Below are 20,606 nucleotides of genomic sequence, written 5' to 3' on the forward strand. Positions count from 1 at the left end.
CTCCTCTCCCATGGAACCATCTTCCAGATTTGGTCAGGGGGGCAGACATCCTCTATATGTTTAAGAGCAGGCTTAAAGCTTTCCTTTTTGATAAAGCTTATAGTTAGGGCCGACCAGGCTTGCCTTGGACCAGCCCCTAGTTATGCTGCTATAGGCCTAGGGTGTCAGGGGACTTCCCAAGATGCACTGAGCTCCTCTCTCCTCCTTCTCCAGCTATTGCTGCTATTTGTTATTGCTAGTCATATATCTATTATTATTATTATTACTATTGTTATTATTCTGCTTCTCTGTGCCCCCCCCCCCCACCGTCTTTCTTTCTCTCTCAACCTAACTGGTCAAGGCAGATGGTGATATGTCAATGTTTTGTCCACAACTCCTTTCTGCTGTACTCAAGTGGCCAAAACTCCATTAATGCAGGTTGAAGGCTAGAAGGTGAAATTATACATACAGTAAAGGAGGACTCAAACACAGCAGGCCACATAGAATATCATATTTCAGTATATCATATGAGGTAAATGTAATGCTTTAGGTATTGCACAAACTCTGCAATAGAAATGTTCACGTTTTATTGTTTTCACACTTAAATAGTCAAGTGAATCTTAATCTGCACAAAACAGAGTAAATAAACAAACATATATATACACACAAGGAATTACCTGAACACACAGAAAGCCTCACTATAATACACAACTGCCCAGTTTGTTCAAATTAGTAAAGAAACATACGTTCACCTTTCTGTTCTTCTGTACTACATATCCCAAAATGTATTAAGACATCTTAACAAACAGTGCTCCATCCTGCTTCAGTCAATATATAGACAAGGTGTTTTCATGTGAACATTCTAGCAATACCAAAAGATATGAAGCGAATGTAAACCTTCCATAAATCACAAAAATCTTTGGGGTCAACAAAGTCAGTGATTCAAGGCCTAGTTCTGTCTTTACCAAAGGGGGAGAAGTACTGACTGAACTGTACCAGGACATAAGTTTGACGTGCACCCTCATGCAGATAGGTGGCTTTTCTTAAGGAACTGATATTTTGTGAAAATGCTTGTTTAAAATTTTGCCAGATGAGAAGATTAATATCAATTTCGTGTTCCAATGTTTAGCCTCGCACGGCAAAAACACTACTTCCAGTCTTTTGTGCTAAGCTAGGCATATATGTATTGAGATTAAATTGAGATCAACTCAAGGGAAGATTGCACGTAAGATTATGTCCCAGAATGTTCCTTTGAACTTCCCAAATTAGCTGCTTAAAGTCACCTGCACTCAGGTCAGGTTTAATTCTTCTGGCAGCTGAATGCAGGTTTCCTTCTCTCCCTGTTTGAAGGACAAGATGCACAGTTGAGCATGTATCAATGTGTTAGTCCAGGCGCTGGATGAGTTTCTCCTCCACCATACAGTAGAGTGCGGTGTGGGACAGGTCAGAGATGAAGGCGTCGCAGGCTCGTCTGCTGATACTCTTACAGCCTCTGAGGTCCAGCAGAGTCAGAGAGGAGAGACGCTTTAGGTAGGACAGACAGCCGTCTGTCAGTTGACTGCAACCTGGAGAGATGTACAGACAGACAGTGAGGAGCTGCTCTCATCTCTTTAGTTATATTGATCACTTTGTTTCTTAGGTTCGTCCATTCAAAGCAGGACAGAAAGCACACATTCACAACTGCTGTATCCATCATTACTGCTCAATCCTGATTGGTCAAGTGCAACTTCTGAGCTTTTCACAGCTGCAGTAAATCAGAAAGAGCTCTTTATGATTTAAGACCTGTGTGATGCCTCAAGCATTTCTGTTGATCATCGTAGTCAAAAAAGAAAAAAGATTGAAAATACATTATTGTCATCATTCTCAAGTCAAGATCTGCCATTTTCTGTCATTCTTAAATCATTAAGTCATTAAATTTAGTAAGAAGCCTCCCTGTTTTCTGATCTGGTCCTGTTTTAATTTGCTGTAGATTCAAACTCACACTTCCTCCATGCTCACATGTTGATAAATTCGGTACATTTCCACAGCACTCATTCCATCAGTATCAGTAACATCAGTCGTGCTGCTCTCACTTTCTGTTTAACACAAACGCAGTCTTAATTCACTCATTCATTCATTCCGCTCACTTGTCATTTATAACTGCTGTTAAGACAGGATCAATGAAATTCAACACTTTCTGCAGAGATGTTTCACATTAAAAACCTTCCTGCCACTCACATGGCATAATCCCTGCCATTCCTGCTGGAATAATAATTCCACTCTCTCTTAATGTTTTTCCTCAACCTTTACAAGCTATTGGCTTTTATTTGAGAATTATGGTAATAATCCAACATGATGTTTCTTTTTCATGCTGAAAAAAATGTTAGTCAATGAATTTAGTACTTAATCAAAAGATGAAATGAAAATTAATTAAAACAATTTTAATTTTAATTTAATTTAATTTTAATAGTTAATAGTTTGCTTCCTCTGTTTTAATATCGATTTAACTTGACTGTTGGTGAGACTGAATAAGCTGTTTAAATACATGATTTTGTGCACTCACAACAAACAATATGACAAACTCTTCTCATTTCTAATGACGTTTTAGGAAGTTAATTATTAATCAAAAAAAAGATTCAATAATCAGTTGATCCTGGAAGTATGTATGTCACTGTTAGTGGCAGCCATGCATCATAAAAGAAGCCCTGATAGGCAGATAAAGCCCAGTGGACAAGCAGAAACTGTATTTTAACTTCTACCATGCACTCATTAAAAAGGACTATCCCCCTTGGGAGTGGAACTGTGCGCAAAAACCGACCTGCCAGTGTGAGCTCAGTGAGGTTGTTGCGAGTGTGTGTCCCGGCTGCCGCCAGCAGGGCGATGGAGGAGTCGGTTATGTCCTTGCAGTGAGCCAGGTCCAGCCTCTCCAGCTGGGGCATGTGGCGCTGCAGCAGCCTCAAAGTGGACTCACTAACATCCAGACCGGACAGACGCAGTGTTACCATGTTCCTCAGTCTGCTGCGAGACGACTCTGAACCTACAGGGAGAGACAGGAAGGAGGAGAGGATGAGCTGGATGTGTCGATCTGGAGAGGAAAGATGAAGTTATCCGAGCTTTGGGCCAGCTCATTACTGACCAGTCGGGGTGATGAGCTCTTTAATCTGGGCGTCTTTAAGGCCTTCACACCAGCGCAGGTCCAGCAGTCGCAGGTAGGGCAGAGTGGGAGAGACCAGTGCTGACAGACAGGACCAGGACAGACCGGTCACTCTCAACTCCCTGAGACCTACAGACAGAGTGAGGTGGGATGAGACAGGAAGGGGCCGGCTGATATCTGTGTGTGTGTGTGTATGAGCATGTTGTGTACCTGGGAGCCTGGTGAGCAGACAGTTAAGCTGTCTCTTGGCCAGGGGGGTCCAGGACAGGTCCAGAGAGGTGGGCTGGCGTTTGATGATGCCTGCCAGGGCCTGGTTACTGAGTGGGCTGCACCGGCTCACATCCACATGGCTCCACAGACGCTTGTCACAGCTCCTGCATAGGACAGGGACACATGTTGTGTCACAACTTCATTTTGTGCCTCTCCAACTAAAGAAATGAAGACAGTACCTTAAAATGAAGTTTTGCTTGTAGAATAAGATAAAAGTGTGACGTACCACTTGTACCAGGCTTTGCAGACGGTCATGCAGGCCAGCAGCTCAGCTCTGTTCAAGTATCTGAAAACAGACACCCAAACCTCCTTCTCCCCTCCTCTTTCGTTGCCAACGTCTTTAAAGGATGGCAGGGACAGCAGGGATGGAGGAGACAGGGTGGAGGATGCAGGAGGAGCAGCAGCTTCCTCTTCTTCTGTGGAAGACGCAGACCGATCCCTTGTGCCTCGGTCGCCCTGGTTACCACGGAGACGTGGCCTGCAACATAGTCAACAATATATTAAATGGTGGTTGGGTAATTAATGTCTAATGTATTCACACTAGGGATGCAGATTTTACTATTAACAGGATTTTACTATTATTCAAATGTCAAGGACTGCCTTTTTTCTTACATAATATTGCAAAAATCAGGCACATCCTGTCTCAAAAAGATGCAGAAAAAAATAGTCCACACATTTGTTACTTCTAGGCTGGATTATTGCAATTTCTTATCATCAGGCTGCCCTAACAAGTCTCTAAAGACTCTTCAGCTGGTCAAGAATGCAGCTGCACATGTACTGACAAAAACTAGAAAAAGAGATCATATTTCTCCCATTTTAGCTTCGCTGCTTTGGCAGAACAGAATTGAAAATCCTTCTCCTCACCGACAAAGCTCTTAATGGTTAGGCACCATAATATCTTAAAGAGCTCATAGTACCCTATTATCCCATTAGAACACTGTGCTCCCAGAATGCAGGATTACTTGTGTTCCCTAGAGTCTCCAAAAGTAGAACAAGAGGCAGAGCCTTCTGCTATCAGGCTCCTCTCCTGTGGAACCATCTTCCAGATTCAGTCCGGGGTGCAGACACCCTCTCTATGTTTAAGAGTAGGCTTAAAACTTTCCTTTTTGATAAAGCTTATGGTAAGGGCTGACCAGGCTCGCCTTGGACCAGCCCCTAGTTATGCTGCTATAGGCCTAGACTGCAGGGGGACTTCCCATGATGCACTGAGCTCCTCTCTTCATCTGTATGCATTCATGTACCATTAATTAATTAACCCCCTGGTTATGGACAGCAGGCCTCTGAGGACCATGGCTGGTCTGGGATTACATGAGGAGACAGAAGCAGCTGAGATGCCTGAATCCACAGAACAACTGAAACAAGTTCTCCAAGATGCTTTGAACCACCGACCTGACAACTACCTTGAAAAACTGTGTGCAGTTGTACCGAGGAGAGCCGGTGTTGTTTTAAAGGCAAAGCATGGTCACACCAAATATTGATTTCATTAAGGTTTCTTGTCTTTTCTGCACTTTGTATGAAGGTAACTGATAAATAAAAATTAATGGAATTATTTTTGATAGCATCCTCACTTTACTTTTAGTGTCTAAAACTTTTGCACAGTACTATATATATTATGGTTTTAACACACACTTATACACCCTCTTTTACATCTTATTTAAAGCACTTTGAACTGCCTTGTTGTAGAAAAGTGTACAAATAAACTTGCTTTGACCTGAGTTTATACTATCAACATTACTCAGATGATGCAATCCACCCATCAAGCGTTATTCTATATTTTTATTGTCAATAAAAAAATCAACTAAAAAATATTCATTTTTAGTCTTATTTTAGTCACTCTCTCTATTCCCTACACTGTGTGTGGCTCAGTCCTGAGCCTACTGGTTCCTACTGAGGATGTAAATCTTTAAAAACAGCACACAAATATATAGTTTAATTTTTTAAAAAGGTTAAGTAATTTCCTAAAACAGCTGGTCACTGTAGTTTTTAATCAAACTTTATTCAAACAGGAGCAAATAGTGCATTTGTGGGGGACTATCTTCAGTAGCGGATTAATCCAGTGAGTTTTTCTGGCAGTAGGACAGTGTCTGTGCAACAGTGTGGCTCACTGATGTGTTTTTGTGGACAACAATGGAGGTCTACAGCACAGAGAAAGAAGATATATCAGACCACTTTTAGTAGGATCTGTTCATAGTTGGTTTGGTTTGGCACTGAGTGGGTAGACCCTGGTCTGAAAAATGAGGTCAATGCAGAAGTGACTTTAACCTGCATTCTCTCTAAAGGCCAGCAGAGGGCAACTCCACTGACTCCAAAAAGAATGGATTTATGGTCTCAATCTTAGTTTCAAGTCTTCTTCAATAAAGCTTCATGTTCATTTTGTAAATTATGGTCCCATTTAGAGTAAAATAGACAAAGCAGGGAATGTTTCAGGGCCTGGCTACCTTATGATTGACAAGTTGCTACCATGGCAACAACATTGGTTATACACATTATGTAACGTAACCCAAGATTATAATAGGAGTATAGGTGTAGCTGATGCTATTTCAGTGTGTTTTCAGTTCATAAAAGTTAATTGTAACATTCTGGTTGCCTAAAAAAAGTCTTGTTCAGCGTTTCTTTTGTTTTTTGTTAGCCAAAATTAGCATTAGCAATATCACAGTTAACCATAGACTGTAAATGCACTGTGCTAACAAAGCTAGCAGCTAACGTTAACGTGAGGGCCCAAAAAACCAAGATGGTGATGGTCAAAATGCCAAACTCGAGGCTTCAAAACGGAGTACACAAACCAGTGGGTGATGTCACAATAGCCATGTCCTTTTTTTTTTTTTTTTTTTTTTTTTTTGAATAGTTTATGGTCTGCACATGGGACTTGTTGACAATAAGAACAAGCATCATCCTTGAATACATGCAGTATCAATCAAAAGTTTGGACACACTTTCTCATTTAACTGAATAGGAAGGTGTGGTGTGTCATCTCGCACAAGGCTACATTTGACACACTGAAAATGTATTCAACTGAATTTTATCACACATTGAACCTTACCTTCCAGGTCCTCGTGGGGTTTGGCCATCAGCTGTGGTGTCACTGCTCTTGAGGCGTGAAGGTTTGGACAGAGCTGTCTTTCTCTGGATGAAGCCCTGCTGACCACCTGTAACCACTGCTGCTGTCCGCGGACCCATGGCTGCTTCCAGCTTTGGAACTATGGAGCCTTAGAAGGGACAACAAACCTCTGTTGGAGATTAACGACATTCATCTTTATTTCACAGTGCAGTCATGAGAAGGAAATGTAGCGCATAGTTTACATGTTGCTGTTTGACCACAGTTGAATTTTCTTACATTTGTTTACTGTTCACTTACCAGATTGTCTCTTGGCCTTGTGGGGGCGCTGTAGAGTCACAGTCAGGTAGGAGCCACTAAGCAGGTCGTCATTCAGATCAGACACCAGGAGCACCGGAGGCTCTGGGTCTGAATCCCAGTGTCCTTCCTCCTCCTCCTCTTCCTCCTCTTCATCTTCCAGTGTGTCCATCTCCTCCTCCTCTGGGTCAAACTCCTGCCCCTCACTGTCCTCATCTTCATCATCGTCATCATCATCGTCATCATCATCATCAGTCCTGCGCCTTCCCCTGCGTCGACGGTGGCGTTCCTCTTTGTCTCCGTCTTCACTGTCGTCGTCATCTTCTTCATCATCGTCGTCGTCGTCATCATCAGATTCCTCAGATGAGTCTCCCCTCCGCTGCACCCTGGAGCCTCCCCTCAGCCTCACCCCTCTCCCCCTCCTCCCACCTTCCCTCATGCCCATCCCACGCTTTAGCTTGAGGACTGAGGAGGAGCCAGGAGTAATCAGGCCTCCTCTGCTTCCTCTGTGGGCCGAGCCTCCTCTCAGCAGGCCTCTCCTGTTGGCACCAAACCCCCTCCTGGAAGAGTGGCCCCCCCCTCGAGCTTGTAATGACATCTTTCTTCTCTGAGAGGCTGCGGAGAGGAAATCAAAATGAAGTGATCACAAACACAACAATATCTATCTAACGATATCTGGATATCAAATACAAATATAATTTCTTTCTTTCAAAGAAACATTCTTTTATTTTGAAAAATATCCCTTTATATCCTGTACCCAATGTGAGTGATGCTGTTTAACTTCTACAAAATTTTTTGAGATGAATCAGTTACAGAGTAAGTGCTATTGACAGGCAGCAGGCAGTGAAAAGTGCTTCGAACCTTCATCATCGTCATCGCTGACAGAGTCGTCTCCATCGCGGCTGTGTCTCTGTCGTCGGTAAATCTTAGCCATGCGAGCGTCCAACAGGGAGGAAGATTTCCGCTTCTGGAGACACATGGACATAAGGGGTCAAAAGATGGGAGGAAGGAGAATGATAAAAGATATGAAAACATTGGGGAGGAGGGAATGAGGCAGAGAATGACGGATGGGGAGGGGGGGTACGGAAAAAAATAGACACAAGAAGGAAATTGTTAGAGACCTTTGATCAAAAGAGTATTCTGAAATGAAATACCGTATTTTCTCTAATAGTGGCCGGGGGTGTGGACGACAAGAACAAATAAAGGCCGGCCACAAATACAGGCCGGGGAGAGAAAAAACAAGGATGGATTGAGGCCGTATTCAGACCAAATCAGGTGTTGCTGCGCACCGCTGCAGGGTTGTACGGTGATGTGCAGGGGTGTAGGTGTGTTTGTTTGTGCTCTAGAAAGTAACCCCTGTGAAACAATTAGATTTTTTTTTTTATTGATCTGGTTCACCGCTTTCTTACCAGCTCCATCTCTTCATTCACTCTCTAGCTCCCTCTCTCTCTTTTTCTCTCGTCTTTTTTTAAAATGAGTTGAGAAACCGAGCAAAGCCTAACTTTACTTTTAACGTTATCAAATGAAAAGAAATGTCCGCCCCGCTCCTCTTGGTGCCTGTTATAATGTGATTGTAGTTTGTTGTAATGTACAAGTGCCTCAAGATGGCGGTAGCTATATTTGAAGTAGCATATAGGACCTGTGCAAGTGTCAGTGACTAAATTTTCCATTACACCAATGCTACAACACTGTAGAGAGTGAACATGGCCCCTACCAGACAGAAGTCTGACGTCAAATTCAAAGAGAGAGTTTTGCAATATGTGGAGGAAAATTAAGGAGTGAAAGCTGCAAGACTTTTTTTTTTTTCAGATACTGGAAAAAACAGAAGCGTGAGCTGCTGTTAGCTGACAGGAGGAGAGCATGGCTAGCTGGTGGTGGGAGGAAGAAAGTTAGCTTGGAGCTAGAGAGACAGCTGATTGATATTTGATATTTGACTGTGCTGTTAACTGGCTATTAATGTTTATATCCAGCGTAACGTTACCTCAGATTTGTTTAGTTTTTAACTAACACTGGCCATATTTCCCCTCCTGTACTTGACCGGTCATACTTCACACAAGTTATATTGAATATATATATATATAGAAATGTTTGTGTAATGTCTCACAATAAAAGTCGGGAAATTAATGCTTTTAATTTTATTAATAGCATAACGCAGTAATTAAATTTAACAGAGCAAACGGAAGCAGATCAGAAAACAGGGAGGCTTCGTACTAAAGTATGAACAAATATACTTATCTGTCTCTAATATAAGCCTGTTTCCAATAAAGGCCTGGTACCCTCTGCCGTTGAGGTAAATAAATGCCCCGGCCATTATTAGAGAAAATACGGTTGACATATTACAGTAGAGACCCAACAATAAACACTTACCACTGGAAGGCCTTCACCTTTGTCTCCTCTAGACTGCTGGAGGAAGAGAAAAAAAAAATCTCAGAAGTGACTTAAAAAACTGACAGCTAAATATCAGAAAGACTCCTGTCAAGAGATTCTTCTCGTAGATTAGATCTGTTTCTTTGATGTTCTGCCATTATTTCCATTGTTGTCGGAGTGGAAACTTCAGTACAAAAAGACTATCCATTGGAAGCCATGGCAAAATACTTCTCCACTCATTAAAGGAAGAGTTTACCCTGAAGTGAAGCTCTTGCTGATACTCCTCCTCATTAGTAACAATAAAGTTAAATAAATATTAAATATAGTTAGGGTTGTATAGAGAGTCTCTAAACAAGGTGAAGTTAAAGAACATGAAACAATCTAGTGCATCCTTTGTGCAGACTGGTGTGTTTTAAAAAAGCAGAACACCTCGGAGTACATCATGCGTATACCATTATACCAAAGAAATTAAAACAAAAATCGATCATTTTTAATGAATGAGATACAAATTATCTTTGAAACTATATTACTATATATATTTTTAGACTTCTACTGTTCAAGTGTTCTGAAGCCGCACAATAACACTGTAATCCCAAAAGTTTGAAATTTATCTGAATATTTATCACTCACAATCTTACAGTCATAATTATAGCTTGTCACATATTTAAGTCATTTTTATACAGAAATAACAACATGTTGCCAGGAACAAGAGCAGCTTTTTAGTAAGCATTTTAGAAATGTCTTGAACATATAACACAGTGAAGAGAATATTCCTTTCATTTCTGTTATTGATCATTTCCGCATGTTTGTGTGACGATGTGTCTTGGTACTGTATGATGTGTCTGACACTTTGTTTTTACATCTTAGATTAGCATTATGTGCTATAATAAGAACAGTATTAGATATTTGGGCTTGTTGCTTTCAAAAATAAATAAATAAATAAATACAAAAATCATCAATCAAAATTCACAGAAAAACCTGACATCTCATTTTGGTATTTAGGACTAATTCTGACTAAACAAGGACCAGAAATCTTTGTAGCATTTTTCTCCATTTTGCATTGGGAGCAGTGGGCCAACAGAGTGATTAGCTCAGAGAGAAGGAGCACAATCATGACAACTACTTGACAACATCCTCTGTCTGCTGATAGTCAGCTACTGGAGTGATGGAGGGACGGACAGACAGTGTTAAGTGTCACAACAGCAGTTCATCCAGGGATTAAAAGGTAAATGAAGAAGTGAGCTGAGCTGAGCTGAGCTACATCAGCTTCTCAACCTCTTTCTGACACATCAATCCATACTTCTAGAATCTTAAGAAAAGGTAGTTCATTATTTTGAAGTGAAGAAACTGACCTTGTAAAACCTACACGTTTTATAGCATATATGCTGTGTCCACAATCACAAAATGACTGAGTGGGACTTGATTAAACCTGTCAAAAGCAGGCTACACACTGTCCATTATGATGAGCCATGAGAAAATAATTTAGAATGTAGAAAGTATGGAGAAAGAAAAACAGCCAGCAGTCTGAGACAAGAGGCACTGCTCTTGTACAAACAATCTGAACACAGATTATTTCAACAGGAGTTGTGTCTCTTCTCTTGAAAATGGAAAGGAAAAAAACAGGAAGGGTGCACGCGACAGACGGGTGGATGTATAGAGTAGGCGGCACCTCTCACCAGTCTCGAGCTGATTGGCTGAGAAGGCAGAGGGGCCGCCACCAATAGAAGTGACGCTGAGGAGGTGGAAGAGCAGGAAGGAAGAGGAGGAGGAGGAGGGAAGAAACCACAGCGGACCACCTCCCCATCCTGCTGGGAGCCCACAGGACCCCCTATTGTAGCAGAGGGCCCAGGGCCCAGCCTGAGGACCAGGGGGCCATGGGGACGGATGTGCTGCTGGTGGCCGGCAGCCAACGATTCATCGCTGCCTGATGACTGACGCAGTTAAATGAATACAAATAAAGAAGGAAATAATACAGCAACAAAAAACAAAAAGAAAACAAAACCAAACAAAAAGAATCAAATAATGAAACACAAACAGACAGGAGACACACAATACCCATTAGCTTTGACACACTAGAACCAAGTACATGTACCCGCCGGCATGATGGACTAAGTGCAAGAGAGACCTCAGGAGTTTGCAAAGACACTGAGAAGACTGTCTGCAGCTGTGTATTCAATATGTGTGCATACAAGAGGTAGGGATACCTGAGAGTGTCTGTTAGTGTGTACAAAAGAAGGTTGTGTACCTCTGGGTCAGTGATCCCTTGGACACACTTTGGACACTCCCAACAGCTGGGCAGGTCTTTATTAACCACTCCTTCACCCTGAACCTGCAGAAACAGATGGAGACACGTACCTTGTTTACACCTGGTATCCACGTTACATAACCATGTGGTCACCATCTGGTTGATCGAGATCAATCAGTTGGTCTTCGGAGCTCAGAGTTGATTGCAAACTTATTTATTTATGTTCATTTTCACAAATCAGAATGCACTCCTAAGGCTGTATTGAAATCTGCTATAGTAAGTCACTGCTCAACATTCAAAACAATCACTTCCTGCTGCTCTTGTTTCACATTTAGAGCTTTGAATAGGCGAATCACATTGAGATTTTTTTATTATAAACCAACTACAGGAAATGTATTTGTCGCTGAAGTTAGAGGTGTCAACATGCATCCCTATTGTCCACTATAACTTCATGTTATGTCTCTTGGCCTTGTGGGGCGCATCACTGTAACTTCAGTGGATCCGTCCTAAATACTGAAAAGAGGAATAGTGTGTGTGTGTGTGTACCGTGAGGCAGGCGGGGTGGACTATCTGCGCACAGTTGGAACATTCCATCAGAGTGAGGGAGGGGTCTCCAGTTTCCTCCTGATTGGGCTCCTTGCAGATTTCACACACCGCGGACAGAGGAAGGCCCGGCTAGAGGGGACAGAGGGTAATTTAAAAATCAGACATATTTACCATATACTGTACATTTACAAAAAAATATTTTAAAAAAATTTTTAAAAAATCACAGTCACTTACAGAGAGACATTGTCGCAGCACGCAGGTCTGCTTGAGCTTTCCAGGTCCTCCAAACTTCTTCATGTCTCTGCAGAAATTACAGTCTCCACACTCTGCTCTCATACAGGCCTCACAGCGCTTACACCTGCACAGAAGAAAAAAAAAACAAATGACAGCAACACACATACTTTTATGAATAACAGAAGGCTAAACAGGCGAACACAAACAAGTGAAAACTAATTTGAGTGCCTAAAACAACTTTCAAGCTAATCGCCTTGGTTACCTGACCCTACGCCGCCTCAGCACAGACATGGAGGAGGCTGGCTTCTGTGGTCGTGGGATGATGGGAGTGGTGGCCAATTTAGGACGAGGAGGAGGCGGTGGAGGAGGAGGCTGATACCACGACGGCTGGTGGAGAGGAGCAGAAAAATAAAGCATGACAGAGATATAAGAGGGAGCACTGTCCTTTAGAGTCTACTCAGAACTTTCACTTCTGCAGAAAAAACTGCATTTTCCTACTCCGCACCTTGGGCTTGGAATCATTTACAAGATAAACTTCATCTGCATCCATATCAAATGTTCAAGCATCGCATTCAAAAATGTTTCATGAGTAATGGAATTGGTTTAAAGGTTTAGTTCTTTGTGCTACATGTGACTCTTGTAATTTAATGATGTAACCATCTCATATCTATCTCACGCTGACATTTAGACCAGGTCTCTCTTGTAAAGGAAATCATTTATCTCAAGAGTCCTGGTTAAATAAAGATAAAACAAACTCAAAAAAAAACTGCATTTTCACTGCCACATGTGTTTTTTCACAAGGGTGTTTCTTACTTACACAGTAGAGACTTTTCCTCATGAGGCAAACAGATATATTTGGCACTGATATTAATGAACATTTATTCCTAGTGACATAATCATGATAATAACAATAATAATAATAATAATAATAATGATACGTTTATTTAGTCTAGCACCTTTAACAGAAATAAAATTCACAAAGTGCTTCACAGGAATAAAAGTTCAAATTAAGACCATAAAAACATACAATAAAAACATATGCCACAAGTTAAAGTAAACATAAAAACAACCAAACTTCCATTGTCATAATTATTTCATTTTATCATAACTACTGTTCAGTGTGTCCATTAGTAACTGCTACTCACCCTCTTTGGCCACTTGATGATTGGTTTTCCTGTGTAGGACAGTTTGGGATTGTCATTGGCATGTTCCTTAAGAAGTGCCTGCAGGACAGTAGTTAATATTATTACACCACCAGTTAATAAAAAGGTATTACAATGTTTAACCTTTGTCTGGGAACACACACACACACACACACACACATACACACATACACACACAAGCTGCTACCTTGATGTGTGTAATGAGAGCTGGTGCATTGTGAATCCCTGCTGGGACGCACTTCTTGTTGGACGGCAGCGCCTCCAGTTTTCCCAGCAGGTTCCACAGCCCCTCCAGCTCCAAGGGAGTCAAATTAACTTTAACTGCTGGCTTATCAGGCTCTGAAGCATCTTCATCACTGACACCTTCCTCCCCCTCCTTCACCTGCTCACTGGCTGGATCTGAGCTGGAAGGCTTCTTCAGACCTGACAGAAGAAACGAGTTACCCACCTCCATCCATCAGCATAAAACCCCATCGTAAAACGCTTGTTTGCCTGTACATACCAATGCCTAGTGAGTGTTTCTGAAACTCTGGTGTGAGGTAGGATGTCTTGGTCATGCTGAAGACGTAGCGCTCCAACACGTACCAGCACATCTCATAATAGAAGGGGTAACGGAACTTTACAGGAACCTGCAGAAGGGATAAAAGAGGCTCATCAGCCATTTGAAAAAACATCACTTCCTGTCATTTACAGCTCATAGGAGTTTGTGTGTGTGTGTGTGAACAAACCCGCGTGCGGTCCTCTATATTACAGATGTTAAGTTGCGTAGGAATATTGAAGCTGTGAAGGAAGTTTCCTCCAAACACCATAGAATCCACAGGTGTGTAGACTGCATGAATCCACCCTGAGAACACCACACACACACACACACACATCAATATTTATTTCCTGTCACATTACTGAAATCCTTTAGCATGTATTGAGAGTGTGTGTGGATGTTAATGTTTACCTGAGGGTATGATGAAGGTGCAGCCTTGCTTCAGTTCAATCCTCTGGCAGTCAGATGCTCGGTCTCCCAGGAAAATGTCTCCCTGTTTTCCAGAGAGCACCCAGTTCTCATACAGCTCCAGGTTCTGAGGGGTGGGTGGGATCAGCCAGAACACCTGATAATACATCACTACGTTTAGAAAACACATTCCACTCTGCATCACTGAGCAAAATTACATCAGCACACGTTTTGGATGTTTACTGAGGAGAACAGAAATTATTTAAGAAACATTCTGGACTGGACATTTATTCATTATTTTTACTTCCAGGTGCACCCTTTTAACCCAAAATGAGAAATATGGGGCTGTAACTATACTAACTAACTATAACTAACTAACTATAACTATACTCTACCATAGCCCCACCTTGCTTCCTCTCAGTATGTGGTACCACACAGAGGTCCCTCCAAAGTCAATGTGAAAGTCTGTATAGCAGCCCTCCACACTCATCAGGCAGTATCTGCAGACACAAGAACAGCAGCAGCAGCATAAAGGAATTATGTTTCATTTCAAGCTGAATTTAAGTCATGAATGCAGTGAACAAGGGAGATCTCACTTCTGTACTTTGGGATACTGCATGTCTGTGATAGAGTTGGTTGAGTCTCTCTGTCTCTCTTTCAGGTGACGGGGCCACATGTTGTCCACCCAGTCTATCAGATCCACCTACACTCATACAGGACAGATGAATAAAAAAAAAAGAAAAAAGAAATGTATTAATATACTGGTTCAAAGTACAATCACATCCATTGGTGCACTGTGTTGAAGTGTGTACATACCGTGGCAGGTCTCCTGACCAGGTTCTCCAGCTTGGTGTGGCTGAACTCCAGGCTAATAACATTATAGAGCTTGTCTCTCTGAGATGGAGGAGTCTCATAGTAACGAGTCCACTGGGCCATGGACATCTCTGTCCCCTTCTGAGTGCTCACATCCATCACATCTATCATACGTCTGCTACCTGAGAGGAGAGAGGTCAAAGATTCATCAATTCATCAGTCAATAGTCAATTAGTTGCCAACTGTTGAAATAATCAATAGTTCCAGCTTCTCCAATGTGAACATTGTTGAGTTTCTCTTTCTTTGGGTTTTGGACCGTTGGTCAGATAAAATGAATCACCTTGGATGTTATGAAATTGCGATGGGCATTTTTCTCTAATTTCTAAACCTCTCTATTTTATAAAACAAAGGTTTAATCAATTAATAGAGAAAATAATCAACATACTAACTGATATAAACCAATACAATAACTGTCAGTTGCCGCCCTTTATTCAAGTCAAGTCAAATCTATTCATAGAGCACATTTCAAAACATGTGAGAAATTTAAAATACAATTAAATAATTAAAACAAAAATAAATAGATAAATAACTGGGCAGTTTATTAATAATAAGACTGATGTAACACCAAAAGTAAGTGAGGAATATTATATATATTCGAACTGTAATAACCTGTTCCAATTCAAAATTTACAGTCTATAAGCACAACAGACCGTTTGAAGTAGTTTGTCTTGTGATCCAGCACAGGCCATTCTTAAAAATCACTATCAGCTTGACCTATTGCACGCTCTTTGACCAATAAGTAAAGTGAGCTAATAAATAAAAATAGAGGACAGTAGCAAGCAAAGCCATGCTGATCAGATAATCACCACACTGAAGCATCTGAGAAGCACACGGGAAAATATAAGACTATGCTGAACAATAAGACTCTCTCTGACCGCTGACGGATGGACATCGCTGGCCATATATGCACAGCAAACTGTATCTGAGACACATTACTGTATCTGGGTTGTGTCTGAATTAATCAAACTAATTATTTGTTAGTTCAAATTCATTCGTACATGACTTTTTGAGAAAGTGACCGCTCTATGGCATTGAATTCATTAAAGGAAGAACACTTATAATGTCTGGAGTCTTACCAACAAACATCTTGACATCATTGACACTGAAATCAGGGTCAGGCATCCTGTGGAACAACGAGAGGTTCATAAACATTTTACAAGTCTCTTGTTATTTGCTTTATGCGTCAAATTATGCCAGCAGACAGTTATTACGTCCAATGGAGCAGAAAGAAGAAGAGAGTTTAAAATAACCGAGTGGATGCCTACTTGATTCCTAGTCCTTCGGGTTTGTCAAAGAGGATGGGGTCCCTCAGCCCGCTTCTCTGGATGAACTCGTACGTGAAGTCTAAAAGACACAAACATCAACATGTGACCAAGAAATGTTCCAAGGTCTCTCCATCAATCTCAGTTTTGGTATGATAGCCATTCCATTTTTCTAATTCCTGATTCCACATATATACACACACAAAACTGCATTGGTGAGCTGTGTGTCAGGTTAGAAGCACTGACATCAAGCAGTCTTAATAATCAGGGAACTGTTAAAGCCTGACACACCTCTCCTCTAACAGCACAAATTCAACTGAGCCTTTCACATGACTGACTGTGCTGCATACCTTTTCCCTGCATGTGAACGACCCGGTCAGAGCTGAACCTCTGACTGTGGACTTTCTCCTCCAGGTCAAACATCCTCCTTCCGTCAATCTCTTCATCTGAGATGCCATCGTCATGGTAACGTCGCCGGGTACCTGCCCGCTGAGAAGAGAGAACGGCGGGATAAGAGAGGGAAGACAGAACAACAACAATATCTGCAAGCTCTCAATGGAAAAAAAAAAATCTATGGTCTAAATCAGGCAACAAATTTGAACAACCTGACAGCCCTCCTATCAGAACATGTATGTACAAACACCACAATGTTTTCCTCTCCAGAATAAAACAGTCAACCAGACAAAGCAAAGCAATATCTACAAGCTACAGTCAACAACAAATTGACAACAATAGGTGAAATGGAAAAAACAACAACAACAACAACAACAAAAAAAAAAACAGCGAGCATTTAACTACTACTGAGAAGTGCAGGGAAGTCAAAAAGACTTTCGCCAGCTGCACTGCACTGTTGTGTGCATAAAGATGTTTGATGTGAATGCAAAGTGTCAAGAGACCAGAGTTTAAAATAGCCGCAGTGGGGAGAAAACAGGTATACACAGATGGATGGAAGCTATACACCAGGCACAAGAAAATAGCATGAAGTAGACTATTACCTCTTGTACATGATGAAATGTGCTGAATATTATTTTAATATTGCTTTTTCAAACACTGGAACTAAGGCTGCTGCGCTTCAGGAGGGGTCCCAGGTAATGACAGATGATACGAGGATAATCCCAGGCTGAGCCCCCAACCCCTCCCCGTGCTCCATAATCTCTCTCACCGCTTCACTAGTGTCTGCATTTGACCATGTGATACACTTATCTTAACACAATGTTTTCTGATTACACTGGTGTATTGTACCAGTACATAGTTTCAGTGTGTCTTTCTGGCAAATTCAGACACACAGCCTTAATAACAAATCAAAGTGGAATAAATAAGTGACTTGAATATTAAGAATTACAATGTACCACAATCCAATTCAATACAAACTCTTCAGGCATTGATGACCATGTCAGATTAACATGCAGATCATATTTACCAGTTAACAGCTCAGAGTTTCATTTTGTAGGCCTACTCATTGATCCCATTACCTACAGCTGATAAAATCTCCCAACAAAAATCATCCATGCTGGTTAAACAGAGGTTCTAAAAATGAGAATAGATCTAAACTGTTCAGTATGTGCTGTTGATAATGTGCAATAAGCAATCAGCTATCATTTCATTGCATACTGTGCAACAAGAATCAAACTTCAGAATGCCAGCAAGCAAAGTTAAAGAAAAGCTACATCACTGAATTTTTAAAATAAGTTATAATATAATAACGTTATACTCAATGGATTCCCTCAAGTAATTTCTTCATAAATCTGTCCTCCAGTCAGTGTGCAGACATTACACTGCTACACAGTCATCACCTCTGTATATGCACCAGTGACACAATATGACACCACTTGAAAAGCAAAAAAAAAAAAGAGGGAATGACAATCTGCCTCTTCCTTTCTCCATCTCCAGCTCTGACAAGCGCCTCTTCCCTTTTGTTCATCGTCCCCTCCTCTTTTGTCACTGAAGAGGAAATATGCGATGGTTTCTATTTGTCCTATGCTCTCACCTATTTTAGGACCCACGCCTCTCTGTTTCTTGTTATCCTTTTGTCTTGTGTCCCCAAAGGCATGAACATCTTGCTAACTCCCCATCTTCCTTGGTCTTTCTGATTGCTCCTGGATCCACATCGAACGCCTCACTTTCCTACTCATCCCTCTTTATGCTGTGTATCATAGTTTATCAAATCACATTACCCACTTTTAGGGGTAACACTAGCTGTACTCGATGGACAGCAAGTAAATAACAAAACCAACATCTTCAGCCTTTCGGCAGCGCTTCAACATATAGTTGCACTGTATTATTTACAGCTTTTATATTCCTACACACATGGTCAGGGACCGATCTCCGTGGAAAGTTTTTTTTTCTTTTATACCAAACCTCGTCATTGTTTTTGTATCTTGCCATAGTTAACGGACAAGCCTATAGAAAACATATAATACACACATTAACCTTCATGCCATATACAATAGACCAAACGTGGCCCCAATCACTTACACTTACCAGCCTTTTACTGTAGCGCGGTTTGGACTCATCCATTATAACTGGGAACCGGCCTTTGTCCAACTAAATTCGGGTAGTTAACGAAGCAAAGAATGAATATAAATATCTGTGGAGCAGCTAAGTTTGACCGAGGCACCACATGGCTGCAGTGGGTAGCGATAGTAAACAAGCAGCGAGAAGGCGTGTGTTCACCACGGCTGCTTTCAGAGTAAGTTGCGCTAAGTTACTAACTACAACAGCTACTGATCAACATAAGTATCCCAAAGCTGGCTAAGTGACACGATGAGCTATTTATTCAATGCCTTTGCTGCATTCCAAAACTATCAGACGTTAATCGTCTTTTCCCAATGTTTCCTTATACTTGTTGACTTCATTCGGGATTGGTGAGTTTAAGTCAGACAAATATGGGAAGTTTTACCTGTGGTAAGACTCGTTTAGATTGGCTAACTTTAAGTACACTATTGCACCGAAAAGAAGTGAGAGTTAACATAAAATCATATTTTTCATAAAAACTGTTCTGTCTGTGTACTCGAGCTTTGTTCCTTGCCTCGCCATCCCAAGCCGTGCCCAGCTAATATTAGCTTTCTTGAACTCGTCTTCCTCATACCAACACAAAACTTAACATAATCCGAATACGTTTTCATTCGGATACCTCCAATACACTGCAAGTAAACATGATATATTATTGTTGCTGTTAGTACTAGTATAGTAGAAAGTTACTGCGGTCTAAGAACAGCCGCCATTTTCCATCCCATCACAAAACACCACTATACCCCGCCCACAACCGTGAATTGGACCAATCACAGAAATACCAGCGAGGCATTTATTGGGCTAGAACAGTGTCACTCACGCGGAAGATTTGTGAATTGTGATTGGACAACAATAGCCAATAGAGACATAAAGGAGCTGGCAAGCTACGAGTAACAGTACAATTCCAATACGACCTTATACCTTATTGGTTAATATGTCTCAATTCTGTAATCATTGGACAAGCACTCAATCAATCAAGAAAGGTAGCCAATCACGCGATGATACAACGCAGAAACCACCGCCCCATTACCCAATATAACTAGTCATCACTCATAAATAACCTGAATTACTTAAAAATAAAGCGTTGTTCTATGCTTACCCCCATATTCACACAGGTCTGTCCGCTTACAGATGCCTTCAGTAATCCGAGATGTGTGACGTCTCCCGTGTCCTGTGTTTTCACTCTCCAAGGCTCGCATCGCAGGGACACGTTTTGTAGCCTTCACCTCAACGAGGAAGTGCTTGCTGATCCATAAATGGAAGTGTACTTTGAACAAACTACTGAGGATTGGCTGGAAAATGTTGCGAGGCTGTTGTGATTGGTGGCAACGACTTGTCTCTCAAACACGCACAGGCAGATTACGGCGAGCGAGAGGAAAATGCCAAAATGTGACGCGCACGATGAATGAAACAAAATTTAAACAAACACTCAAAAGCATAATAATTTTATTTTCGTCAATTGGTGGACAAAGCTACAGAAGACGTCCTTTTATACAATAGAACCCATTGCCATGTAAAATACTTCAAACTGACAGGCTTCAATTAATGTAAAAGGAGGAAAGAAAGGACACAAAAAATGCACTACATTCTTCCAGTGACACACAAGCTAATAAAGGTGAGTAGAATGGCCGGTGCTAGTTGAACTATATGGTCAACCAGTCTTGATTAAATTCCCACCTGCCCTCTTAAATCCACACCATAGCAGGCCCAGGAGTTTTTTAACTGT

At 41.4% G+C, this 20,606-nt stretch overlaps 1 protein-coding gene across 4 annotated transcripts; it reads right to left on the reverse strand.

Moving 5' to 3' along the window:
* Positions 1–544: 544 nt before the first annotated feature.
* Positions 545–20,141, reverse strand: kdm2aa (lysine (K)-specific demethylase 2Aa). Of its 4 annotated transcripts, none has more exons than XM_044346705.1 (26): positions 19,980–20,141; positions 16,720–16,858; positions 16,373–16,451; positions 16,184–16,230; positions 15,051–15,229; positions 14,831–14,937; positions 14,641–14,734; positions 14,238–14,391; positions 14,017–14,132; positions 13,791–13,917; positions 13,476–13,711; positions 13,271–13,348; positions 12,388–12,512; positions 12,126–12,249; positions 11,892–12,020; positions 11,346–11,429; positions 10,777–11,031; positions 9,101–9,133; positions 7,595–7,700; positions 6,737–7,348; positions 6,422–6,587; positions 3,609–3,860; positions 3,323–3,486; positions 3,095–3,241; positions 2,777–2,995; positions 545–1,544 (listed from the first exon to the last, which is right to left on the reverse strand). In XM_044346705.1, the coding sequence occupies exons 1-26, from the start codon at positions 19,983–19,985 to the stop codon at positions 1,363–1,365; spliced, it is 3,960 nt and encodes a 1,319-aa protein (XP_044202640.1). In that variant the 5' UTR covers positions 19,986–20,141; the 3' UTR covers positions 545–1,362. The 4 variants fall into 4 exon arrangements, with proteins under 4 accessions (XP_044202640.1, XP_044202639.1, XP_044202642.1 ...); XM_044346704.1 differs by lacking the exon at positions 19,980–20,141 and adding an exon at positions 18,851–19,618; XM_044346707.1 differs by lacking the exons at positions 10,777–11,031; positions 19,980–20,141 and adding an exon at positions 18,851–19,617.
* Between the last annotated feature and the right edge of the window lie 465 nt (positions 20,142–20,606).

Source organism: Thunnus albacares, chromosome 3 (genome assembly GCF_914725855.1).
Source record: "Thunnus albacares chromosome 3, fThuAlb1.1, whole genome shotgun sequence".
Lineage (NCBI taxonomy): Eukaryota > Metazoa > Chordata > Actinopteri > Scombriformes > Scombridae > Thunnus > Thunnus albacares.

Coding starts and splice junctions, on each gene's coding strand:
- kdm2aa (XM_044346704.1), bottom strand. CDS start 18,886: ATGGATGAGTCCAAACCGCGCTACAGTAAAAGGCTG. Junction 16,231..16,372: donor CCCGAAGGACTAGGAATCAA/GTAGGCATCCAC, acceptor GTTGTTCCACAG/GATGCCTGACCCTGATTTCA. Junction 6,588..6,736: donor CAAGGCCAAGAGACAATCTG/GTAAGTGAACAG, acceptor GTCCCTTCTAAG/GCTCCATAGTTCCAAAGCTG.